Below are 27,570 nucleotides of genomic sequence, written 5' to 3'. Positions count from 1 at the left end.
AGGTTACTATGCTTCAAAAGCAGTACCCGAGGCTCAATAAGTATTTATTATTGTTGTATTATAGTTACCTCTACAAAGTCTCATATTTTATTTGGATCCTCTGTAGAAGCATAGAAAAACGGAATGAACTACGTCGGGTTAGTACTTAACCAGGGTTGTTGGTACCAACTTGAAGGGCTAGCGCTCCTCTGGGAGCCATTCTTTTGCTTTTGAGCCGCGCTGTGGGAGGCATCCTAGAGCGCACATATGGACGACTAAGAGGTAAACCTGCATTCCTGCTGTTAAGAAGCTACAACTGGTTACAGGTAGACTGTGAGAAGAGGGAAGGGGACAGTCTCCCGATCCATGAGAATTTCAGTGTGTGAGGGAGGTGCCTGAGAATGTCTTCCCTCTGGAGAAAGCAATGGAGAGATTGTAGCTGGAAGGCAGGGCCTTGCCTGAAACAGAATTCCTGTGAGATCTCAGCTCCTGGAGCTGGGCCAACTCACTTTTAAAAATCGGATTTGCATGTAAATAGTGGGACAGGAGGCCCAGCTTTACACCCTTGGCTGTAATAAAACTGAATAGCAGTGGTTTCTCCTTTAAAATCCTGACACTGGTCCTGGCATCTTGCCTCAGGCCTCCGCACTTGATTCTCTTTTGGCGGTGGGTGGGGCGTCTCCTAGGGAAGAGTCAACCCGATTTTCCATGTTTCAAATAATAAGAATGTTGCTGACTTGCCTGGCTCCAGGGCACTTAGCCGCACACCTTCTTGACAGGCTGGCGCTCCCGCTTTCCTTCAGGAAGTGAATTTTTCCAGCTGTGAGAGCTGCCCTCTGACCCCGAGTTTAATGGGGAAGTGAGTGGAGGAGTCTCTTCATTCCAGCTGGAAAGCTTATTGGCTCTGATGGTCCCAGGGCAGGAGAGCCAGCTGCCTTAACGTCTTTTAAACCAAAAGTTATTGAGGCCTTTTTGTACTATACAATTTTGGGGAAGTATAGAAAAACTCGAAGAAATAAAAATTGCTTGTAATCCCACAATCTAGAAATAATTTGTTACTATCATTATCCCAGTTTCCTACTTCCCAAACAAAAATGGGAGTGTGGGATGTTTTAAATGTTGTTGTTGTTTTTTTAAACATGTTTTTATTGATTTTAAAGAGAGAAGGGAAAGGAAGAGAGAGAAACACTAATCAACCACTGGCATGTGCCCAGACCAGGAATCAAACCTGCCACCTTGCTACTTTCCCGTGTATGGAACGATGCTCCAACCAACTAAGCCACACCAGCCAGCGCTAGGCTTTGCAATAATCTTGAATAAAGTCTTCCAAGCCATTTCAACAAATGTCAGAATAATTTCTCTTTAACATTTCTCACATCAGAACCATGGGATTTCTCGTTTTCCGAGCCTTTTAGTATTCCAGGCTAAGAACCTTTTTTTCTCCAATACTACTTTCTTTGCTGGCCTCTTGCCATTGGAAAGATAAAGTGAATTGTTTAAAGGCAAACCAGAATCGGCTTTGGGGTAGCTATTCTCAGGCTCTGGTTTTGCATCTCTCAGTACCTCATTGGATTCGATGACTATTTAGAATAGGTGCGGGTTCTGCTTTCTGTCTTTGGGTGTGAAAGCGGAGCTGTAGAATCCTGAACCTGGAAGGGACCCTAAGACATCCTTCAGGTCAGCTGAGTATTTTTACTCTCATTTTCCAGAGGAAGCTACTGTGGTCCAGAGTCTTAGCAAAGTTAACGCAGCTAGAATAAAGAAAGTAATGGTGTTTTTTAAAAATGGCAGTAAATGCCCCCACCTCCTTTTCTCTGCCCTTTGAGTCAACACAGTTGCTTAGCAAAACTTCACGTTTTCCTTTGAGAAATAGAAACAAAAGTCTCCAAGGCTCCCCCCACCCCACCCCTCTTTTTTCTGGTAAAGGGAAGAATGGTGCTGTAGAAGTGGAAATTATCATAATAAAGAGACTCCAAATAGGAAATGCTTTCTAAATCTGCCTGAAGTGTCAAGGCTTGATTTTTCTGAGTTAAAAGCCAGGAACTTCAGCCCCACGAACCTGGTGTGGAGAAAACCTTGAGGTGGTTAATCCAAATGGGACCCTCAGGATAACAGGTATGTTGTAAACAGACTCCAGAGAAGTCACTGAATTCCAGACGCCCGGATGTGTGAGGCCTTGAGACTTTGGCCTGGGCATTAACTGTTGGACACCCAGGTTTTCCTTGTGATTTACCCTCAAACCAGAAATGTTTTTGTGTGTAGTGAGACCAGGCTAGTGAGAAAGCAGCAAGAGCACGGTTATCCTCGATCAAGCACGAGCTGAATTAGTTTTGATTTAGGTGGAATGAATTGATGGCCCAGACACTGGGCTACGTGCAGGGTCACAGAGATGAGTCAGGCAAGGGCCTGGCCCTCCAGAAATCTCAGGTTGTCTGATGAGACCAGTAACTAAATATTATAGCCTTTAACACAGGTGTTAACCATGTGCTCTAAGAACAGATGGAATCTTGCTGGATGTGTCACAGGTGTTATGAGCGGGGCTTTGTGGGGTGGCACCTGGTAGGAGGAGGAAAAGGCCTTCCAGACAGAGGGAAGAGTGTGAGCAAAGGCATCTTCTTGGGAAGGTGTGTGTGCGTTGCTGCAGCATAGACTCTTGGCTGGGTTAACGGAGGAGGGCACGGATGGAAACGGAGGTGAAGCTAGAAAGACAGGCTGGAGTCAGGGTGTGAAGAGCTTTGAAGGCTCTGCTTGGGACACACATCAGGCAGATGTGAGCATCAAACGCTCTAGTTCACCTTCTATCGCAATTATAACGCAGTAGGTATGAATTTGTTCTCTGTCAGGTCCAGGTTTCTAAATAAAATCAAATGAAACTCAATCCAGCCGGTGTGGCTCAGTGGTTGAGCGCCAACCCGTGAACCGGGAGATTGCAGGTTCCATTCCCAGTCAGGGCACATGCCCTGGTTAGGGGCTCAATCCCCAGTAGGGGGCGTGCAGGAGGCAGCTGATCAATCACTCTCTCTCATCATTGATGTTTCTATTTCTCTCTCCCTCTCCCTTCCTCTCTGAAATCAATACAAATATTTTTTTGAAAAATCAAACTCCAGGTTCCATTTGCCAGAGTTGACCAAAGATTGAATCTTGACCATGTTTTGGGGAGTCTAATCCTTGGAGTTGTCAACAACAACAACAACAAGCTTGGGGTTGTGCATGGTATGCAGAAGGTGCCTGGCCTTTTCCTGGGAAGCTCATTATAGTTACCTTGGCATATACTGCCACACAGGACTGATGTCGAGGGCTGCTCCTCCACCTCCACTGACCAAGCTCCGAAGCGCTGTGTTGGTGTAAGGGCCATGCTGCTTCAGAGACCCTTTCACCGTGTTCTCAAGGCTGACCCCTTGGCCTGGCTTCCACAAGCATCAGCAAGTATTCCTCCGTAAGGGCTACTCTTGGGAAAGGGGCCTCCTACTAGTGCCACTCCTCTGTTCAACGAAAGGCACTAGCTTCCCATTCCCCACGCTTTAGGGCAAGCCATGTTCATCTTCCTCAACAGTCCCCAAGCCAAAAGCTCTGTGTCCTGTCCCAGGAAAGGCCACTGTACTTTCGAAGTCAACAGCAAGTTGGATGAGCTAAATACATCTTCACAAAAATGTGATCATGGGAGAGGCATTGTATGTGCCTTAACAGTTACTCTGGAGACACAGTCTTTCCTAAAGTGGGCTTATCTGGGCAGGGATTTCAGGCTTGATAAGGTGGACAAGAGAAGGATCCTCTGGAAATAGGAGAGGAGAAAAGTGAAGTAAATTGTTAGCAATTATTTACTCCTGGCGGAATAAAATTAACAGTCGTTAAAATTTCCATTTGTTATCTTAACTGGTTTGGTTCAGTGGATAGAGTGTTGGCCTGCAGAGTGAAAGGTCCCCGGTTCGATTCCAGTCAAGAGCATGTAGCTTGATTGTGGGCACATCCCCAGTGGGAGGTGTGCAGGAGGCAGCTGATCGATGTTTCTAACTCTCTATCTCTCTCCTTTCCTCTCTGTAAAAAGTCAATAAAATATATTTTTTAAAAATTCCATTTGTCAAAATGACCAGAGATAATCTTTTAATGTCCTGATATAAATTTCTGGAAGTATTTATATATGGTAATTAATACACAGTGAAAAAAAGCTTCCCTTACCCTGTTCCCTGTTCCTCTCTCTAGAGCTAATCATTGTCATCACCAACTTAAAAAAAAAAAGTTTGATTCTAGAGCGAGAGAGGAAAGGAGAGGGAGAGAGAGAAACATCCTTGGCTGCCTCTTGCAGGGCTCCCACTGGGGATTGAGCCTGGACACCCCCCCCCCCCCGCCCCAACCAGGAATTAAACCAGGAACCTCTCCATGCCTGGGACGATGCTTAACTGAGCCATACCAGCCAGGGCATCAGCAGCTTGCAATGTATTTCCTAGAGATTTCCCAGATACACATGCATATATGTGCCCATTTTTTCTTTTTTAACAGTAGCTGGTCTAGGGTACACTAGACCTACTATTCTATTTACTTTTTACTAAAATTTATTTGGGATATTGTCTTAGATAAGCATATAAAGTTCTATCCATCTTTTTAAAAATATGTTTTTATTGATTTTAGAGAGACAGGAAGGGAGAGGGAGAGAGAGATAGAAACATTGATGAGAAAGAAACATCATCAGTCGGCTGCCTCCTGCACACCCCTAACTGGGAATCCAGCTGCAACCCAGTCATGTGCCCTAACAGGGAATCGAACCGGTGACATCCTGGGTTGATGCTCAACCACTGAACCACACTGGCCGGGCTCTATGCATCTTTTCAATGACTGCCTAGCATGCAGCTTAGATTTGTATATAGTGTTAGAGTTACGTTGTCCTTTCTCAGGCATAGAGTCCACTGAAAATGTAAAATTTAAAAAATCCCTCTATCCTGAGAATTTTTAGTTAATTTTGACTACTCTGTGCCTTTTAAGTGGAGAATGAATGTTTGTGGTCTGGTCTGCAGGAGCCACAAGATGGAAGGCTCTTGAGAAGTTCCATTTGTCTAGTTTTGCTATATGATACAGGCAGAGTTGGAGGCTATAGTTTTCTTTCTTTCTTTCTTTCTTTCTTTCTTTCTTTCTTTCTTTCTTTCTTTCTTTCTTCTTTCTTTCTTTTCTTCCTACCTTTCTTTCTTTCTCTCTTTCTTTCTTTCTTTTTTCTTTTTGTTAATCCTCACTTGAGAGTATTTTTCCATTTATTTTTAGAGAGAGTGGAAGAGAGGCAGAGAGATACAGAGAGAGAAACATCAAACATTGATGTGAGGGAAACACATTGATTGGTTGCCTCCCGCACACACCCCAACTCAGGACTGGGGATAGAGTCTGCAGCGGAGGTACGTGTCCTTGACTGGAATCAAACCCACGACCCTTCAGTCCTTTGGCCCGTGCTCTATCCACTGAGATAAACTGACTAGGGTTGCTCTTTCTTTTCGTTTTTAAGTTGTGCATTTTAAAAATATATATATTTTATTGATTTTTTTACAGAGAGGAAGAGAGAGTTAGAAACTTTAATGAGAGAGACACATTGATCAGCTGCTTCCATGCACACCTCCTACCCAGGATATGCCTTGATGGGAATCGAACCTGGGACCTTTCAGTCCGCAGGCTGACGCTCTATCCACTGAGCCAAACCAGTTAGGGCTAAGTTGTACATTTTTAAATTGATTTGAGAGAGAGAGAGAGAGAGAGAGAGAGAGAGAGAGAGAGAGAGAGGCAGCGATTTGTTGTCCTTTCATCTATTTATGCATTCATTAGTTGCTTCTTTATATGTGCCCTGACCAGAGATCAAACCCACAACCTCGATGTGTCAGGATAATGCTCTAACCAACTGAGCTACCCGGCCAGGGCCTGTAGTTTTAACATTTAAGATATGTCCCTAACCGGTTTGGCTCAGAGGATAGCGCGTCGGCCTGAGGACCAAAGGGTCCCGGGTTCGATTCCAGTCAAGGGCATGTACCTTGGTTGCAGGCACATCCCCGGTAGGGGGTGTGCAGGAGGCAGCTGATCGGTGTTTCTAACTCCCTATCCCTCTGCCTTCCTCTCTGTAAAAAATCAATAAAATATATTTTTTAAAAAAGATATGTTCCATTTTATAGGAGTTTGAGAATTGTGGGGGTTGAGTAGCTGATCCTTTGGGAAAACTAATGACTGTACAGTTTAAAATTTTTCTCTTTACATTCTTTCTCCCTTCTTTGTTAATTGGACTAGCGTAAATAAAATAAGGGACATTTCGCACCTCTGAAATCTCTATCTCATGATATCAGGCCATGAGATTTCACATCTGGGTCTACCTTGGGGCATCCTTGCAGCCACAGGCCCTGCTAATAAGGGCCTGGTTGTGCATTTCCAGTTCAAATTCTTGGAAGAGAGACTCCAGCTCAGGACAAATTTTCACATCAGATACAGGTCCAGTGAGTCAGAATGAAGGCCGTCTGGCTTCCCCCTTTAGCCAGGCGTGTGGACAAGGAGACGCTGGGATCTGCACTCACCATCTATGAGCTTTGTTCTCGGAGGAGCGGCCGCAACTTTCTAAACTTTTGTTTTTTTCGTGAAAGATGGGGCTTGATCATATTCCTCCTTTCAGAGAGTTAATTCTGAGAATGAAATTAGATCACAGGCGTAAAAAAACCCTCTGTGCAGCTCCAGGCACAGAGGGAGCTGTGAGTAAATGGGAATCATCATCGTCATGATTATGATGGAAAAGGCACGGTCCTGGGTGCTAGATCCATGGAGTTCAAAGTCATAGTGGCCCATGATGACACAGAACTCAGGGAGGAACTTTGTTCTCCCTGTGGCTGCACAGGTAAAGGAGGTTACTTCATTTGGACACTCAGCTGTCTTCATCCATCCATCCATCTTAGAGTCAGAATTCAAATGGGAGGGTATTGTCTCAGGCTTGTACGCTAATTAGAACTGAAAATTTAGTAACAGGGAACCCTGACTTGGCAGTGGTCTGACTCCATTTCTTACTATATCCGTGACTGGGAAACACATCTGAATCTAACCGAGCTGTAGTTTCCTCATCTGTAACACGTGCATGAGAATAGCAATTAATGCAGAGCTGTGACGTTAGTGCCCCAATATAGAGTGTTCAATAAATGCGAGTGATTGCTATGTAATATCACCATCCATCATTTATTGTGATAGTTACTAGGAGCAGTTATAGATGGTCCCAGTAGTTGTTATTGATGATGGGTGAAGTGAGGGAGTGGGGAGTCTGGAATGAGGCCCAGGTCTTGCCAAGCACCTCTGTTCCCTCTTTCACTGCCCATTTCTAGTGGTAGTAATGCCCTTCCCCTCCTTTTGTTGTAATGTGCCCCCCGAATCACACAAGGATGCCTCAAGAAGTCGAATTAAGGCCCTAACCGGTTTGGCTCAGTGGATAGAGCGTTGGCCTGCGGACTGAATGGTCCCAGGTTTGATTCCGGCCAAGGGCATGTGCCTTGGTTGTGGGCACATCCCCGGTGGGGGGTGTGCAGGAGGCAGCTGATGGTTGTTTCTCTCTCATCGATGTTTCTAACTCTCTAGTTCTCTCCCTTCCTCTCTGTAAAAAATCAATAAAATATATTTTTTTAAAAAAGAAGTCGTTGCCAAAACCGGTTTGGCTCAGTGGATAGAGCGTCGGCCTGCGGACTGAAGGGTCCCAGGTTCGATTCCGGTCAAGGGCATGTACCTGGGTTGCGGGCATATCCCCAGTGGGAGATGTGCAGGAGGCAGCTGATCGATGTTTCTCTCTCATCGATGTTTCTAACTATCTCTCTCCCTTCCTCTCTGTAAAAAATCAATAAAATATATTTAAAAAAAAAAAAAAAAAAAGAAGTCGAATTAAGGAGTCACATTTATTTCGAAGCCGGGACTACAAGAGGGCAATGCTCTCCAAATCTCGTAGTGATAAGTTGGCCGCAACACCAGATTTATATAGGCAAAAATCACAAAGGTATTGATGACATCTTGGGGTTTGGAATGAAGAGCCTGGTTTGCAAAAAAGCAGTTTGTTACAGAAGCTAGATTGAGCCTATTAGTTATCTACAAAGATCAGTTATAGTTTTGAGTCTTGGGACCACTGAGTTGACAGGAACGCATTATCTGGAGCCACTGAAGCAATTAGGAGGAATTGTGCAGTCCTGGCCTCCAGGTACAGAGGAACGTGTTTTCTAAAACCAGTATGACCACAACCAATGGGGTATTCAATGGAATGGGATGATTTAAATAGTTCAGAAAATCAAAATAGCAAGCAAATAATGACAGAAGCCAAGCCAGCAGGGTTAAAATATTAAACAGCAATTCCCACCCAAGCATGGTTGCCACTGTGCTTCACTTTCCCATTCCTTCATGGGGAGCCCTCTCCCAGTGCCTCTGTCCTCGGCTTCTGCATTGTCCCTGTTCCTGGGAGGCAGTGGCTACTGTTCTATGACAGATCGCCAGTTCCTTCTCCCGTTACACTGGGGGCAAATCGGAGTCTCAGTCCAGTCCTATCCCCCGACCCAACCCAGGGCGGAATCCCACGGACTTCATCACTGCGCAGCGCTACTGGGGCGGCACCTCTGGAACCCTTTACTTCTCTTATCACTTCAATGTCCCAGGGCGGGGCCAGATCCCAGAACCTCCGAAAGTCACGGGTGAAAAAGTCCTGAGAGTCCCAACTCTTTTTTAAAAAAATATTTTTATTGATTTCAGAGAGGAAGGGAGAGGGAGGGAGAGAGAAACATCAACAATGAGAGAATCATTGATCTGCTGCTCCTGCACCCCCACATTGGGGATGGAGCCCCAACCGGCCCACCGAACTGTGACCTTCTGGTTCATACGCCTACGCTCCACCACGGAGCCGCGCCAGCGGGGCCCAGCGCCTTATTTTATAGGACAATAAGCGGAAGCTCAGAGAGAGGGAAGTAAACTGTCTAAACAGGTTAGGAGCCGACAGATTCAAACCTGGGTTTCCGGCCATGAGCGAGGCTCCTGACACCTCCAGGCTGCCTGTCCCTTGTGGCCCCTCTCGCTGGGGGCGACTCCAAGCCAGGGCGGCCACCCGGCCCTCGCGGCTTTGGGCATCCCTGGCCGGCCGTGCAGCCAGCGCCGCGGTGGGAGGCGGCTCGGCTCTCTAGGGGCTGCAGGGCTCCCCGAGGACTTGGGGAAGCCCCCGGGCAGGCCCACTGGAGCGAGGGGAGTCGCCGGGGCGGGGCGGGCAGAGCCAGGATGGCATGTGGAGAGTGAGCTGGTGACTGGGCACTTGGAAACTCTTACAGAGCGCCTCGCGGGTGAGAGCAGCGGCCGGCCCCAGGGCCGCGCGTCCCGCCCCACCCCCGGCCCTCGGAGCCCCGCTGACCCCGCCCCCTGGAGTCCGGTTCCCCGGACAGCCCGCGCCGCGCGCAGTCAGCCGATCGCTCCCGCCGGGCGTGCGGCGCCCGGGCCGCCAGTGCCCTGCGCCCGCCGCGCCCGCCGCTGCGCCAGGCGGGGGGCCACGGCCGTCCGCGCAGCATGGCCCGGCCCGTGCAGCTGGCACCGGGGTCGCTGGCACTGGTGCTCAGCCGGTTGGAGACGCCGGAGGCGGCGGGGGTCGCGGAGGACCCCGGCGGGCACGCGGTGTTCCGCGCCTTTCGCCGCGCCAACGCGCGCTGCTTCTGGAACTCGCGGCTGGCGCGCGCCGCCTCGCGGCTGGCCTTCCAGGGCTGGCTGCGCCGAGGGGTGCTGCTGGTGCACGCGCCCCCCCAAAGCCTGCAGGTGCTGCGCGACGCCTGGTGCCGCCGGGCGCTGCGCCCGCCCCGCGGCTTCCGCATCAGGGCGCTGGGTGAGTGCGGGGCTGGAGGGAGGGGCGCCCGCGCGGGCGGCGGAGACCCAGCCCTGGTTCCCCGGGCGCGTGCCGCCCGGCTCAACTTGGAGGGGGCGGCGGCGGGGCGGGTGAGGGGGTGAGAAAACAGGCGGGTGGCTGGAGGAGGGCTCTTCTCCGAGCATTCCCTCCAGCTGGGACCCTGACGCCCCGAGCGGTCCCAGCCCCCGGGAAACGCCGGGCCAACTCCAGGAGGCCTCCATTGCTCAAGTCTTCCAGCCAGTGGAGCGCGCAAGTTCCTGGCCGAAGGAACTTTCTACTTAGAAAAGTGATGCTTTGGGGAGACAGGCTTTGTGCTCGGGAGCCAGAGGGTTGGTCAGGAGACAGGGGCCTCTGTCTCTGCTCCATGGGGGCGCTTAGAAGGGGAGCCCTAGGGGTTGGCCAGAACCTACCGGTTCTGAACTGGCTGCTTTTATTTATTTTTTCAATTGCAGACTTGGAGCAGTGTGTGGTTTTCGTATTCTGCTGTATTGGGTGGTGTGGCGGTGTTGGATCAGGGCCCGCGGAAGGTTTGGGGTCGTTAACTGCTTGGGTAAAAGAAATGACAAATGGCGTTGTGGACACATCCCATCGGCTGAATAGAATTCCTCCTTTCCAGCCTTTTCAGAGAGCCCGCTTGTTTGAAGACAGGCAGCAGCTTTTGCCTGTGTGACATAGCTTCTCATCTGAGAAACTAAACCCCTGCAGCGCGGAGTGAGTGTTCTCTGGCACCGGCCGCTGCACTCAGGGGGGCTGTCAGCTCCCGGTAACAGCCTGGTTCTGTCTGTCTGCATGTATGTGGGGCTGTGACGGCGGTTTGATGGTGTGCTGTTGACAAGTCACCAGTTGTTCCAGCCCTGGATTTTGACTCATACCAAGGAACCCCGCTCTGTCTCAGTCCATAAATCCTCCTCAGAGGAGGAGCAGCAAATAGAAAACATGTGTTTTAGTCCCCAGGGGTAAAGAAACGGGATAGCAAGAGGCACTCGATGTTGTGCATCACCTGTCAGAGATGATGTCTCTGCATCCCAGGTCAGTGAGGTTAAACCTTGGCTTGTCACCTCCATTCATTACCATTCTGTCTGGTACCCCTCACCCCCTACACACACACACACACACACACACACACACACACACACCCTTTTTCTTACCTTAAGAGCAAAAAAAGAGCTCATTTGCAAAGCCACATACACGCATTTCATCTCCTTTTACTTGCAGGAGTGAGTGAAGAAAATAGGTTTTTGGCTCAGAAAGCCGAAATTCTCACAGGGGAAGGGTGGATGAAAAACCCTTTTCAGTTCTGTGTCCTGGGTTTTTCTGGTTTGAATTAGCGGTTGCATTCTCTGGTTCCCCCACCCCCTTTTGAAGGGTGAGCATAGAGCCTATTGCAGAAAGGGGGTGGGTGGAGTCGGGGTCTAGACCTGAGGGTGAAATAGAGAGGGCTTGTGCTAAGCCAGAGGCAGCCAAGATGCTTACTACCCGGGGTCCAGCGAGCAGTGGTGAATGCTGGTTCCTGGGCCGGCCCGGGTTAGCTGCCACCTGAAAAAGGCAGTGGACAAAGGAACACATCACCAGGTGCTCTGATTCTCCACCACGAGGCATGCTGCCTCGTTGCATCACTCAGGACCCAGTGGACACTGTGTTCTATGGAGAGTGCAATGCAGTGGCCTTTACACGGGGCCATCTTCCCTGACTTGGGTCTCTTGGCAGAAGTGATGTTGAGGTTTTTAATAGAATCCTGATAAGAATGAAGACATTTACCTGGAATTTGTACAAAACCACCTTTTGGGACATTTTGAGGTGCCAAATGGGGAAAGGTCTTATTTAATGCCAGTTAGTGGATTCATATGGGGGGAGGTTGTTTGAATAGAATCTAACGTGGGGTCCTTGGGTCAGGTGAGAGGAGAGGAGGCCTCAAGGCAGCCTTGGAAGGTGGTGAAGGCAGGGGGAGCTGCCTTGCCCCACAGGAGCTGGGAGTTGCAGTTGGCTTGCTTTCCTGAATCCGGCAGCACTGGCTTCCAGAGGCTAAAATGGGCTTTGGGAAGGCAAGGGAAGAGCTGCGGTGCACTGCTGGGGGTTTCACACCGTACTTGTTACTTTGTGGGAACCAGCAGAACTAGAAAAAAATACAAAGGACCAATTTGGTTAGATCAGTTTGGTCTCTTTGCTGTAGTTTTTTTTTTTTTTTTAATATATTTTTATTGATTTCAGAGAGGAAGGGAGAGGGAGAGAGAGATAGAAACATCAATGATGAGAGAGAATCATTGATCACCTTGCCTCCTGCATGCCCCGCCACTGGAGATCAAGCTGGCAACCCGGGCATGTGCCCTTGACCGAAATTAAATCCGGGACCCTTCAGTCCCCAGGCCGACGCTCTATCCACTGAGCCAAACCAGCTAGGGCTGTAGGTTTTTATTGTTTGTTTGTTTTTTAAATATATTTTATTGATTTTTTACAGAGAGAAAGGGAAAGGGATAGAGAATTAGAAACATTGATGAGAGAGAAACATCAATTCAGCTGCCTCCTGCACACTCCCTACCGAGGATGTGCCCACAACCAAGGTACATGCCCTTGACCGAGAATTGAACCTGGGACCCTTCAGTCCATAGGCCGACACTCTATCCACTGAGCCAAACCGGTTAGGGCTGTTTGTTTGTTTTTAAGGCTCACTCCTCCTACATAAAAGTATTTGGGCCTAGGGAATATTGCCAGCCAGCTGGCAGGGAAAGAGGTAAGGCCATGAGCGTTGTAAACTCACTGTGCTTCCCTGGGTCATCCTGGGCTTTTGGACCTGGGACTTACGGGGCCTCAAAGGAAATGATGAGGGAGTGTCGTGGCCAAGCAGGCAGAAGTGACCTGAGCCCAGATGCAGACCCGAAGTTAAGGCCTGAAGGGGTTTGTTTTATCCATGTTTTGTGCCCTTTCTTTCCCTCCCCCCTTCACTTTCTCTACCTCAGCTTCCCTCTGATGAGAAGGTATTTCCCAGGCGGAGGGCTTTTCCCTAGACAGAGGGACATAGGATGTATATTTTTAAAATTTTATTTTTCGATTACAGTTGACATTCAGTATTATTTTATATTAGTTTCAGGTGTACAGCATAGGATCTTTAACAAACTAATTCTCTTTTTGTGCTCTAGTCGTCACGTGTTTTCTTCTTTCATTTCTTTCTTTTAAATTAGCAAATGACATTAGCAGATGAGAGGGGTGAGCCAAGAGCTGGAGGAAGACATCTGTTTACCTAGCTGAACCGCAGGTGGTAGGGGCGGAGGACACCCGGATTTGTTTGGGTGAATCAATTGTTACCCCGGGCCCACACCTACCAGGTAGATGAAAGATTAATGACGGCTTCCTGGGGTAAGGAGGGGGAAGGCCACTTGGCCAAACAAGTTTGTTCCCTTCTCCTGACGTTTATAGCTGAGGTATCCACATTCTAATCCCATCATTGAATGAGAATGTCTGTGGCTCTTTTACAACCTTTGCTTCATTCATTCACTCATGTGCCAGACACTGTTCTAGGTGTTTCGATGTATCTTTCACGTTCTGTTTGTCTCCTCCATATTCAGCTGCAGAGGGATAGTTGAGTGGGAGGCTAGGCTCACAGTCTTCTCCATCCCACAGTGACCTGTGTGGGCGGGTTCTGCCTCTGATTGAGTTGGGCCAGAGTTCCCTGGTGTGTGCTTGGGGAGTGGGTAAATACAGATCTGGCAGGTCAGGCTGGTGCAGGGCAGCTAATGTGAGAATCTTCCCACTTCCCCTCATGACCCTTCTCCCTGCTTCCTGAAACATTTCTTTTCTTTTTATTTTTTTTAAAATATATTTTATTGAGTTTTTACAGAGAGGAAGGGAGAGAGATAGAGAGTTAGAAACATCGACGAGAGAGAAACTTCGATCAGCTGCCTCCTGCACATCTCCTACTGGGGATATGCCCGCAACCCAGGTACATGCCCTTGACCGGAATCGAACCTGGGACCTTTCAGTCCGCAGGCCGACGCTCTATCCACTGAGCCAAACCGGTTTCGGCTCTTTTCTTTTTAAATATATTTTATTGATTTTCTACAGAGAGGAAGGGAGAGGGATAGAGAGTTAGAAACATCGATGAGAGAGAAACATCGATCAGCTGCCTCCTGCACACCCCCTACTGGGTATGTGCCCACAACCAAGGTACATGCCCTTGACCGGAATTGAACCTGGGACCCTTGAGTCCGCAGGCCGACGCTGTATCCACTGAGCCAAACCGATTAGGGCCTGAAACATTTCTGAGCACACAGAGATATTAAGGTAAAATTGCAAGTGCCTTTGAAGACTAGAGGCCAGTCACTAATTTATGCTAGGTGTAAATGACTGACTGCAGAATCTAGTCTGCGATCTGGTGTGGGAGAGGAACAGCTCAAGGGTATGGGTGCCTGATTGTACAAGAGTTGGGCAAATGTCTTAAATGTTGTCTGACTTATTCTGTGACTTCGGGAATGGCTTAGGGAAGTGTGTAGAGATGGTGAGGAGAGAGAGTGGTCCAGCTCCTATTCTGTCTTGCTTCTGAGGTTCCGCCTTGAATGATAATAGGACATCTTTGTAGGTTTTAGTGGCCAATGGAATTTTTTGTTTGTTTTGCTAATCTTCACCTGAGGATATCTTTCCATTGATTTTTAGAGAGAGTGGAAGAGAGGGGAGAGACACACAGAGAGAAACATTGATGTGAGAGAGAGACACATCAATTGGTTGCCTCCTGTATGTGCACCAACCAGGGCCAGGGATCAAGCCTGCAACTGAGGTACGTGCCTTTGACTGGAATTGAACACAAGGCCTTTCAGTCTGCATGCTGATGCTCTATCCATTGGGCCAAACTGGTTAGGGCTAGCTAATGGAATTTTTAAGTTGAAATTTACATTTAGTGAAATGCACAAATCATTAGTTACCATTTGATTCATTCTTCAAATCTATACTAATAAAAGGGTAATATGTTAATTAGACTGGGTTGACCAGACATCTTCTGGACATCCGACTTCCTTCTAAACAAAGCCACGGTGGCAGGGGCTGAGGCAGAGGTGGTTAGGGGCAATCAGGCCAGCAGGGGAGCAAGCAGTAAGGAGCGGTCAGGCTGGCAGGGGAGCAAGCAGTTAGGGGAGAGATCAGGCTGGCACAGGGGAGCAAGCAGTTAGGGGTGAGATCAGACCAGCGTGGGGGAGCAAGCAGTTAGGGGGTGATCAGGTTGGCAGGGGAGAGCAATTAGGGGACGATTAGGCCAGCAGGGGAGAGCAGTTAGGGGTCTATCAGGCCAGCAGGGGAGAGCAGTTAGGGGGTGATCAGGCTGTCAGGGGAGCAGTTAGGGGGTGATCAGGCTGTCAGGGGAGAGCAGTTAGGGGGTGATCAGGCTGTCAGGGGAGAGCAGTTAGGGGGTGATCAGGCTGTCAGGGGAGCAGTTAGGGGGTGATCAGGCTGTCAGGGGAGCAGTTAGGTGGCGATCAGCTTGGCAGGCAGAGGCGGTTAGGGGCGATCAGGCAGGCAGGCAGGTGAGTTAGGAGTCAGAGGTCCCGAATTGTGAGAGGGTGCAGGCCGGGCTGAGGGACCGCCCCCCCACCTCATGCACCGGGCCTCTAGTACATAAATAATTAAGTGTAACCCAAACTCCTGCTGGGGTCCAACCCCAGCAGGTCCAGGGGTCCCCAAAGGTGTGGACGGAGTCGGCGAAGAAGGAATGACACGGAGACAGCGTTCAGTTGATCAGCAGCCTAGCCAGGATCTCTAGCCAAGTTCTGGTTAGGATCTCCAGCCAGGTTCTGTGGCCATGTTCCCTCGCTAGGTTCTGTCCAGGTTCTCCAGCCAGGTTCGGTCACCAGGTTCTAGTCAGGTTCTCTTGCCATGTTCTATCCAGGTTCTGTAGCCAGATTCTGTCTCTAGGTTCTTCAGCCAGGTTCTCTCGCTAGGTTCTGTGTCTAGGTTCTGTCTCTAGGTTCTGAGGCCAGTTTCTGTCCAGGATCTTTTGCCATGTTCTCTCGCTAGGTTCTGTCTCTAGGTTCTGTGGCCAGTTTCTGTCCAGGATCTTTGCCATGTTCTCTCCAGCGAAGTTCTTCTGTCTCTAGGTTCTGTGTAGGTTCTGTGTTGTCTTGTTACATCTGTATTTATACCAGTTGATTCCAATCCTGTCAATCTCTATTCCAAAGGTTAGGGCGTTTCTTATCTCCATTCCAGGGAGTAAAGATTATGTAGCTTAAGCATGATTGTTCGTAGTTAAAATGATTAATTACCCGCCTGGCACTTAGTTAAGGGGTCTTATTCCCTCCCTAACTACAGGGGAAAATCCCTACCTGGGGAAACAACCTTTCTCAGAGAGGTGACCTTGGTTAAAACACATAGTGCTAAGAAGGTGAGCAAACATATTAAGAACAGTATGCCATATATGCCAGGTCCCTTGAAACAGCAAGGATGGACCGGCTCCCGGCAAACTCCTAATAGGATTTAGAACATTATCATTGTCCCAGAAAGTCTCCTCTTGCTCCTTCCAGTCACCTCTGCTCCCACCCTCAGGAGTAAGCACTCTTCTGATTATTTTTAACTATAAATTTTGCCTGTTCAAGAACTTCATGTAAATGGAATCATTAGTATGTACTCTTTTGTGTGAGGATTCTTTCACTCAGCTTCATGTCCCTGCGATTCATCTCTCTTGTGTTACTAGTTCCTTTTTATTGCTGAGTAGAATTTTATGAATATACCACAGTTTATCCATTTTACCTTAGATGAACACCTGGGATATTTCCGGTTTATGGCTATTATAAATAAAGCTCCTGTGAATATTAATGTACAAGGTTTTTGTTTTTTTTTAATATATTTTATTGATTTTTTACAGAGAGGAAGGGAGAGAGATAGAGAGTTAGAAACATCGATGAGAGAGAAACATCGATCAGCTGCCTCCTGCACACCCCCTACTGGGGATGTGCCCGCAACCCAGGTACATGCCCTTGACCGGAATCGAACCCGGGACCGTTCAGTCCACAGGCCGACGCTCTATCCATTGAGCCAAACCGGTCAGGACCATTTATTTATTTTAAATATGTTTTTATTGATTTTTAGAGAGAGAGAAAGAGAGAGGGAGAGAGAGATGGAAACATTGCCGAGAGAGAAACACTGATTGGCTGCCTCCCGCACACTCCCTACTGGAGATTGAGACCACAACCCGGGCATGTGCCCTGACTGGGAAACAAACTGGTAACCTTGGTTCATGGGTCAATGCTCAACCACTGAACCACACCAGTCAGGCAGTCTTGTGTGTTTTAAGAAATATATATTTTTAGTGATTTCAGAGAGGAAGGGAGAGAGAGAGAGAGAGAGAGAGAGAGAGAGAGAGAGAGAGAGAAACATCAATGATGGGAGAGATAATTGATTGGCAGCCTCCTTCATGCCCCCCACTGGGGATGGAGTGTGCAACCCAGGCATATGCCCTTGACTGTAATCGAACCTGGGACCCTTCAGGCTGATGCTCTATCCACTGAGCCAAATTGGCTAGGGCTAAAGCTCATTTTTTATATTTTTTTCATTTGTGTGTCTAATTGTTCAAGGACAGTTTGTTAAAAAGACTAGCCTTTCTCACTGAATTGCCTTTGCAGCTTGGTTGACAATCAGTTGACTGTGTCAAGATCTGTTTCCATTGATCTAGAGTCTATCCTTTCACCAATACCGTACTATCTGTTTTACTTTATAGTAAGACTTGAAATTAAATATTGTGAGTCTTCCAACTTTGTTCTTCCTAAAAGTTGTTTTGGTTACTCTAGGTTCTCTGTTTTTCCATTTACATTTTAGAATCAGCTTATCAGTTTCTTAAAAAATAATCCAGCTGGGTCCTGACCAGTTTGGCTCAGTGGATAGAGCGTCAGCCTGCTGACTAAAAGGTCCCAGGTTCAATTCTGGTCAAGGGCATGTACCTGGGTTGTGGCACATCCCCAGTAGGGGGTGTGCAGGAGGCAGCTGATCGATGTTTCTCTCTCATCAATGTTTCTAACTCTCTATCCCTCTCCCTTCCTCTCTGTAAAAAATCAATAAAATATATATTTTAAAAAATCCTTTAAAAAAAAATAATCCAGCTGGGATTTTGCTTGGGATTGTGTTGAAACAGTAGATCAGTATGAAGTTAGATGAAAAACTCATCGTGGTTTTCCTGAACTACCCTGGTTTTAGAAATTATAATCTTGCCCTGGCTGATATCCACAGTGGTTAGAGCATCGATCTATGCACCCAAGGGTCTCAGGTTCCATTCCTGATCAAGGGCACGTACTTGGGTTGCAGGCTCAATCCCTGGCTCTGGTTGAGTCATGTGCGGGAGGCAATCAGTTGATGTCTCTCTCACAATGCTGTTTCTCTTTCTCTTCTCCTCCCTCCCTCCCTCCCTCCCTCCCTCCCTCCCTCCCTCTCTCTCACTCTCTCTAAAAAAAAAAAATCAATGAAAAACTATCCTTGAGTGATAATTTAAAAAAAAGAAAAAAGAAATTATAGTCTTGCTCTAGCCGGGTGGATCAGTTGGTTGGAGCATTGTCCTATACACCAAAGGTTGCAGGTTTGATTCCCAGTCAGGGCACATACCTAGGTTGTGGGTTTGATTCCTAGTGGGGGTGGGTAAGGGAAGCTACTGATGGATGTCTCTCTCACATCGATGTTTCTCTCTCTCTCTCTCTCTCTCTCTCTCTCTCTCTCTCTCAAAATAAGCATATCTTCAGTTGAGGATTGAAAAAAATGATAGTCTTGCCATCTTGGGAGCCCTTTAGTCCCAGGCAAACTGGGAGAATTGGTCACCCTAATTTGGGGAGAATTGACATCTTAACATTTCATGAACATGGCATATCTCTCTGTTTGAGTGTCCTTACATGCTTTTTAGTGTATTGAATATCGTTTGTTAAATTTATGTTCCTAAGAACTTATGTTTTGGATGCTATTATAAATGGTATTATTTTAAAATAAACTTTGTATTTTGGAATAATTTTAGATTTATAGAAAAATTGCAGATATATTACAGAGCTCTGTGTTCATCACCCAGTCTCCCATAATTTTTTTTACCTTTTAAAAAATTGAGTAATAGCCCAGCCAGTGTGGCTCAGCGGTTGAGCATCAACCCAGGAACCAAGAGGTCATGGGTTTGATTCCTGGTCAGGGGACATGCCCTGGTTGCAGGCTCGATTCCCAGTAGGGGGCGTGCAGGAGGCAGCTGACTGATAATGTTTCTCTCTCATCGATGTTTCTATCTCTCTATCCCTCTCTTTTCCTCTCTCTCTCTCTCTAAAAAAAAAAAATCAATAAAAGCATATTTTTAAAAAATTGAGATATAATTCACATAGCATAACATTTACCATTTTAAAGGGTATAATTCAGTGGGTTTTAGGATTTTCACAATGTTGTACAGTCATTACCAGTATTTAATTTTAGAAGATTTTCATCACCCAAAAAAGAAAACCCTATACAACTACCCACTAGCAGATTCTTTCTATTTCCCTTCACAACCCCTGTCAACCACTAATTCATCGTCTGTCTCTGAATTTACCTGTTCTAGATATTTCATTTAAATGGAATCACAATATGTGGTCTTTTGTCCTGGTATCTTTGACTTAACATAATGTTTTCAAGGTTTATCCATGTTGTATCATGTATTAGAACTTCATTTTTGTGGCCGAATAACAATCTGTTGTGTGGATATACCACATTTTGCTTATCCATTTGTCAATGGATGGCTATTTGGGTTGTTTCTACTTTTTGGCCATGATGAATTATGCTGCTGTGAACATCTCTGTGCAAGTCTGTGTATGGACATACATTTTAATTTTGGGGTAGATTCCATTTGGCTGTTATGAAATAATTTGTTTCTCTAATGAGATTTACAATTTGTTTGTTTCTCATCAGCATATTTGAAATTTTATCCTTCAGCTTCTTTAAAATACTTACAATTTTAACATCTCGGTCATCTCAGGGTCAGCAAGTCAGTCTCATTGGTTGCCTTGTCTTTGAATAAGTCACTTATTTTTCTATTTCTGTATTGTCTGGTGTTTCAGATTGTACCTCTGACATGAGTGATGTGTTGTAGAGACTCTGGATTGTTACGTTCCTCTGTAGAGTGTTGCTCTCCCCTCCCCCCCTCCCAGGGTATTTTTTCCATTGCTTTTCAGAAATAGTGGAAGAGAGGAGGGAGGCAGGGAGGGAGGGAGGGAGGAAGGGAAGGAGGTGGGAGAGAGAAACACCCATTTCTCTCTGGCCTGGCTCCTAATGGGGCCTGCCTTTACATGAAAAGCTGTAAAAAATGGGAAACTTAGCCAGTGCCATTTCCTTCCATGAGAACCTCCCTTCCAGTTTCTACCTGGTTTTGGTTGCTTTTCAGTACCTTCAGTTAAAGGTTTTTATATTTTGTCCAAAGTTATAGTTGTTATTGGCAAGAGAGTTGGCCTACTAGGATCTCGTTCACCAAGATTGGAAGCAAAACCCCAGGAATAAATGTTCTCAATTCCTGTCTTTTCTCCTCTTCTAAAATGTTATTCTGTTGATGAACAATGTCTAGCCCATAGAGACACTCAAGGTCATTTCGACAGTCACCAAAGACAAATGCCTCTGTTCCGTCTCTTCCTTCTCCCAGACAGACTCCCCGATCTTTTCTAGCTTGATTATCCCTTTTCTCGAGGTAGGTTGGAAGCTGGCGTAATTCTGCCCATTTTGCAGACAGGAAACAGAACGAAGGTTGTGATTGGGTGTGGTTTGGGTTTCTTGCCTTCTTCTCCATGTACCCCCAGGTCACTAGGGATCCTGTACAGGGCCTGGTATTTTTCACCATCACTCACACTTCCTCAGAGGCTATCAGATTCCCACTAGGCCGCTGGTCCATTCCAAGGCCCAGAAAAGGGCAGAAACAGCTGCTCTGTCCATGCGCCCACGCTCACCTCCCACCTTCCCACCCACGATCTTTCCAGCCCTATTCTTCTGGCTTTGTGCTGCCAGATGTTGCCTTGTACCTTAGTCTGTGCAGGGGCAGTTGAAGGGTTCAGTCTGAAAGAGCCAAAGGGCTCACAACAGGGTGTCTTGTAAGCACGTTGCTGTTACCAAGCTGGAGGATCTATATGTAGCATCTGGGTAGGTAACACGTATCTCTGGCTCCATGTTTTGATGAAGCAGCTGGCGGGTAGAAGACACCTCTAGTTGCTGTCTTGTAGTATTGAGGTTCAATGAGATGAAAAGAGCCATTAACCTGAAAATTAGCTTGGATTTCTCTACCCTCTTTCTCCAGCCCCAGGCCAGTAGGTCACCAAGTTCCTTGAGGCTCAACACCTTGGGTATCTCTCAAATCCATCCCTTTCTCTCTGTTTCCATTGCTGGGCTTTTGTCCACCCAAGATCTCACCATTTCCCACGTGAATTAGGGCTCCAGTTTCCTCCCCCCCCTTTTTTTTTAAAGCTTTTTCTTTTTTTAATATATTTTATTGATTTTTTACAGAGAGGAAGGGAGAGGGATAGACAGCCAGAAACATCGATGAAAGAGAAACATCAATCAGCTGCCTCCTGCACGCCCCCCACTGGGGATGTGCCTACAACCAAGGTACATGCCCTTGACCGGAATCGAACCCGGGACCCTTGAGTCCGAAGGCTGACGCTCTATCCACTGAGCCAAACCGGTTCTGGCAAAGTTTCCTCCCTTTTTGTGGTGCCATCTCCTGTGTGGTCCTGGACAGTCCAGTTCATTCTCCATCCTACAGACTTATGACAATCCACCAAGGAGATCTAAGTCTGCTCTTTGTTTGCTCAGATCCCTTAGCTTTTCAGGAAAAGTCCGAGCCTTTAACATGCACAGCAAGGCTCTCTAATCCAGTTCCACCGTAAGCATCCTCTTTCTCCCCATCTTCTGAGAGGAGCCTGCCTTCCTGTATCAGTCAGGGTTCAATCGGAGAGACAGAACCAGTGTGAGATAGATGTGTGATTGTGGGGGCTCGCAAGGCAAGTCAGAAGCCTCTAGGTCTGGCCATCATGAAGGACAGGCTGGAAATCTCAGGCACAACCCAAAGCTGCTATGAACAGCTTTGGTTCTGTTCTTAAGGCCTTGCAATTGATTGAAACCCAGATTGTGTAGGATAAAGTCCCTTATGAAGCACATCTGAAAAATAGCTTCCCGGCAATGCCTGGGTTTGTGTTCGAAAAACGAGGCCGAAACTTATCCGGGCTGACGTGTCAGACTGACCCTCACACTGCCCTTCAGCCGTACGTGGGTGCTGCCCGCTTACCAAGCTGAGCCTTTAGGTCCGTCGGCTCATTTCTCCGGACCTCTGGGTCTTCAGCGGTGAAAGCTCAGTGCCCACTTTGGCTCTGCTGAGGCCTCTGGCTGAGGCTTCCCTGCGCCTGGCTTGGCAGTGGCCTGTGGCTGGATCCGCCTGTAGTCACCTGTGTCAGGGGGACCAGGGAAGGGTAGACGAAAGCTCCCACTGAAGTTGCCTAAGATGTTTTCACAAGCAGGGAAGTGGTACCTTCCCCTCGGTCCTGCCCAGACCTTGATTCTCTCATACTGCTCCCCCTTCCGAAGCATCTGAAGTAGTGCAGCTGTTGGAGCAGCCACACCATCCTGGGCCTCCCTTGCTCTCACATCCGTTAGGGTGTGCACTGAGCATTTACCGTGTGCCTGGCCCTGCACTGGGCAATACGGAGGGCAAAGGGTTCATGTCCTGACCTTAAGGAGTTCATAGTCTAGAGCAGTGGTCGGCAAACTGCGGCTCGCGAGCCACATGCGGCTCTTTGGCCCCTTGAGTGTGGCTCTTCCTAAGCCTTAGGAGGACCCTAATTAAGTTAATAACAATGTACCTACCTATATAGTTTAAGTTTAAAAAATTTGGCTCTCCAAAGAAATTTCAATCGTTGTACTGTTGATATTTGGCTCTGTTGACTAATGAGTTTGCCGACCAGTGGGCTAGAGGTCAGATGGATGAGCAGGTGATAGAGTCATAGGGAGCAATAGAAGCACAGCTGACCAAGAGCTGCTTGTGTGCATATGTACACACACACAGCTGTGTTTAGGAAAGACTTCCTGGAAGAAGTGATGTCTAAACTAAGAATGAGTAGATGTTAGCTTGATGAGAAGTACATTTTATTTTATTTAAATATTTTTTTAATTGATTTCAGAGAGGAAGAGAGGGGGAGAGATAGAAACATTAATGATGAGAGAGTCACTGATCAGCTACCTCCTGCACGCCCCTCACTGAGGATTGAGCCTGAAACCCAGGCATGTGTCCCTGACCAGAATTGAACCTGGGACCCTTCAGTCTGCAGGCCGACGCTCTATCCCCTGAGCCAAACCAGCCAGGACGACAAGTACATTTTAAACAGAGGGGGAGGATATGTGTCCCAGGGCCTGGCCCACATGGGGAACCATCAGCAGCTGAGCACAGCCAGTGCAGGTGCTGTGGGCAGTGGCGTGAAGGGCTGGGAGAGGGACTAGACTGTGACAGGCTTTGACTACTGTATTGAGGGGTGTGGACTTGAGCCAGAGGCCACTGAAGAGTAGTAAGTAGTAGAGTGCACATATGTGTATGTGATTACATTTATAATCCTGTTTAACATGATACATGATAAATGCAGGGTGGGGCAAAATAGGTTTACAGTTGTTCGTATGGAAAATAATACAATAATAAATACAATCCTATCTAATAAAAGACAAAAAGGGTAATTAACCGTACCTCCGCTACGCTTCCCATTGGCTAATCCGGGCGATATGCAAATTAACCACCAACAAAGATGGTGGTTAATTTGCATACGCAGGCTCCAAGCAGTGGAGCGAAGCCAAACAGCCCCGAAGCCGCCAAGCAGCGAGGTCTCACCGCTCCGGGATCAGCGGAGCCTCGAGGCCTCAGGTACCCTGGAGCAGCGTGACAGAGGGTGGCGCTGCAACCCTCAGATCGGCTCTGCTCTGTGTGTGACAGGGGTGGCACCACAAACACCCCCTCCCTCCCCATCAGCCCTGCCCTGAGCCTGACAGGGGCCATTGCCGCAACCTCCCGATCCACCCTGCTCTGTGTGTGACAGGGGGCAGTGCCCCAACCCCCTGATTGGCCCTGCTCTGTGTGTGACAGGGGTGGCACCACAAACACCCCCTCCCCATCAGCCCTGCCCTGAGCCTGACAGGACGGCGCTGCAACCTCCCAATCCGCCCTGCTCTGTGTGTGACAGGGGGCAGCGCCCCAACCCCCTGATCGGCCCTGCTCTGTGTGTGACAGGGGGTGGCACCCCAACTCCTCAATCGGCCCTGCTCTGAGCCTGACCAGGGGCTGCACCTAGGGATTGGGCCTGCCCTCTGCCACCCGGGAGCAGGCCTAAGCCAGCAGGTCGTTATCTCCTGAGGGGTCCCAGACTGCGAGAGGGCACAGGCCGGGCTGAGGGCTCCCCCCCCCCTAGTGCACAAATTTTTGTGCACCAGGCCTCTAGTTAATAAATAATAATGCAAGAATAAACTGTGTGTTTCCCATACTTACAACTGTAAACCTGCTTTTGACCCACCCTGTATATTCCCAGCCTATGGGTGTGCAGTATCTTCCATCGAGATTGTTGTCTGCGGTGGTGGTGCCTTTGAGGGGTTCTGTAACCCCTGTGGACCTCCTGCACTTTGTGCCATTGATGCTCGTTAAGTGGGGGTCTGTCATCTGAGAAAGACATAGAAAGAGCCCAGGGCTGTGTGGATCTGATCCTCTCACGAATCAGCCGAGTGACCAGTTTCTCATCCAGACCTAGCGGGGCCTTGGTCTCCTTGTCTTTTGGCAAGCATCCTATCTGCCCTTCTACTTCACAGAGTTGGCATCGGGTTCAGGTGAGATACTATCTGTGAGAACCCTGAAAAGTACAAAGTACAAGCACCAAGATGTCTGTCTGCCGATTTATTTATGTCTTCTTTTTATAAAAAATATATTTTTTATTAATTTCAGAGCGAAAGGAGAGGGAGAGAAAGAGATATATAAACATCAACGATGAGAGAGAGAATCATTGATCGGCTGCCTCCTGCACAGCCTCCTGTGCCCTTGACGGGAATTGAACCTGGGACCCTTCAGTCCACAGGCCAAGCTCTATCCACTGAGCCAGGGCTATAATGTCTTCTTTATCTTTCATCAGTGTTTTAGTTTTCAGTGTACAAGTCTTTTATTTCCTTAAATTTATTCCTAAGGATTTTTGATGGTATTGCAAATGGGACTTTCCTCTTTTTGTTTTCTTCCCTTTTTTTTAAATATTCAAAGTATGTTAGAACTTTGTTGCTGTGTTTTTTTTTAATCTATTTTTATTAATTTCAGTGAGGAAGGGAGAGGGAGAGATAGAAACATCAGTGATGAGAGAGAATCATGGGTTGGCTGCCTCCTGCATGCCCCCAACTGGGGATCGAGCCTGCAGCCGGGGCATGTGCCCTTGACCCCCAGAACACTACAGTCCACAGACGCTCTATCCACTGGGCCACACCAGCTAGGGTGGGATTTTTTTCCTTAATTTCCTTTTCAGAGAGTTCCTTGTTATTATATAGAAACGCAACTGATTTTTCTCTGTTGATTTTGTTGCCTGAAACTTCACTGAGTGTGTTGATTAGTTGTAATAGCATTTTTTGTGGAGTCTTCAAAGTTTTCTACATACATGATCATGTCACCTGCAAATAGATAATTTTACATCTTCTTTTCCAATTTGATGTCTTTTATTTCTTTTTCTCGCCTAGTTGCTCTGGCTAGGGCTTCCGGAACTATGTTGAATAGAAGTGGTGAGAATGTGCATCCTTGTCTTAGTCCTGATTTTAAAGGAAAAGCTTTCCGTTTTTCCCATGGATTATTATGTTAGCTGTGGGCCTCATTATGCTAATTTAATTAAGGTTAAGTTAAGGTAATTTTATCCTGCCAGGGCTGACCAGCAGCCCCTGAGCGAGGGATGAATGGATTACCCTGACACAGTTTCACTGTGAAAGAGAGGGCTAAGGGACGGCCTGGCGGAAGGAGCCAGGTGGCCTGGATTGCCGGCCTCGTTAGGCTTTTATTGGAATTTTTATCTTTAGATACAATCAGCAGGGTGAGTACTCTTGGGAGGACACATGTGTCTACATTGTCCTCTAGGCAAGGGCATCCAGGGATTAAACATAAGGATTCCAGTAAACACCCAGGGGTCTGCACGTGCAGACTTATTTGGAAAGGTCAAGGAATAATTAGGGGCGCCGTCTTCGATACTCCCCTAAGTCTCCCCTAAATCGGTAAACAGAGCAGGCGGCCTTCCACATACTTCCCTTTTCTCAGAATGTTGTCCTTACAACTTTCCAACCACGTCTCGTGTGCTCCCCAACATTATCCTCTGTTTATGGATTAAAAGACCTACCATAATATTAAAACATTTTTTATTGTTGAAAGTGTTACAGGTGTCCCCTTTTTATTCCCCATTGACCTCCTTCCCCTCCCTCACTACCCCCCAGACCTTCACCACACTACTGTCTGTGTCCAAGGACTTGATGTTTTCTTAATTGTCTATGCTACCAAAAGGGATCTACAGATTCAATGCAATTCCTATCAAAATCTCAATGGCGCCCTGGCTGGTGTTGCTCGGTGGTTAGAATGTTGGCCTTCCCACTGCAGGGCCGAGGATTCGCTTTCCGGCCAGGGCCAGGTGCCTCAGTTACAGGTTACATCCCCGGCCCCTGTCGGCATGTGCAGGAGGCAACCAATTGATGTGTCTCTCTATACATCAATGTTTCTCTCTCTCTCTCTCTCTCTCTCTCTCTCTCTCTCTCTCTCCCTCCCTCCCTCCCTCCCTCCCTTTCACTCTCTCTAAAAAACAATGGGAAAAAATATCTTCAGGTAAGGATTACAAAAAAATTTTTTTTTTTTTTAAATCTCAGTGGCATTTTTTTTTACAGAAACGGGGGGGAAAATACAACAAAATTCATGTGGGGTCACAACAGAACCTGAATAGTCAAAACAATCTTGAGCAAGAAAAACAAAGCTGGAGGCATTACACTTTCTGATTTTAATATGTTACAATTCTACAGTAATTAAAACAATATGGTACTGGCACAAAGACAGACATATACGTACACCAATGCAGCAGAATGGAAAGCCCAGAAATAAACCCACACATATAAAGTCAACTGATTTTTTTATAAGGATGTAAAGAATACACCATGGGAGCTCTAGCTGGTTTGGCTCAGTGGATAAAGCGTTGACCTGTGGACCAAAGAGTCCCAGGTTTGATTCCAGTCAAGGGCCCATGCCCAGGGTTGCCAGCTTGATCCCCAGTAGGGGACGTGCAGGAGGCAGCCAATCAATGATTCTCTCTCATCATTGATGTTTCTATCTCTCTCTCCCTCTCCTTTCCTCTCTGAAACCAATAAAAATATATTAAAAAAAAAATACACCAGTGGGAAATGCAACAGAAGATGCTGGGAAAACTGGATATCCACATGCAAAAGAATGAAATTGGACCCTTGCCTTACACCATACATAGAAAGCAACTCAAAATGGATTAATGGCTTAATGTATGACCTGAAACTGTAAAACTAAACAAAGAGAAAAAAAATTTAATGGTATAGGTCTTGGCAATGGTTTCTTGAATATAACATCAAAAGCACAGGCAACTAGCCCTGCAGGTGTGGTTCAGTGGTTGAGCGTCGACCTATGAACCAGGAGGTCACACAGGAGGTTACGGTTCAATTCCTGGTCAGGGCACATGCCCAGGTTGCAGGCTCCATCTCCAGTAAGGGGCATACAGGAGGCAGCCGATCAATGATTCTCTCTCATC

The 27,570-nt window shown here is 47.4% G+C and overlaps 1 protein-coding gene across 1 annotated transcript in view; it reads left to right on the top strand.

Moving 5' to 3' along the window:
- Positions 1-9,398: 9,398 nt before the first annotated feature.
- The window catches only part of STOX1 (storkhead box 1), a 47,217-nt gene continuing 29,045 nt past the window's right edge, over positions 9,399-27,570 (top strand). Inside the window, exon 1 of the mRNA XM_081105014.1 lies at positions 9,399-9,808. Coding sequence (XP_080961140.1) covers positions 9,499-9,808 — 310 coding nt within the window. The 5' untranslated portion in view covers positions 9,399-9,498. The remainder of the gene's footprint in view (positions 9,809-27,570) is intronic.

The sequence above is a fragment of the Myotis nattereri genome (genome assembly GCF_964212035.1).
Source record: "Myotis nattereri genome assembly, chromosome: 13".
NCBI classification, from domain to species: domain Eukaryota; kingdom Metazoa; phylum Chordata; class Mammalia; order Chiroptera; family Vespertilionidae; genus Myotis; species Myotis nattereri.
The sequence above is the reverse complement of the archived record's forward strand: the minus strand, read 5'-3'. Positions and strand labels throughout refer to the sequence as shown.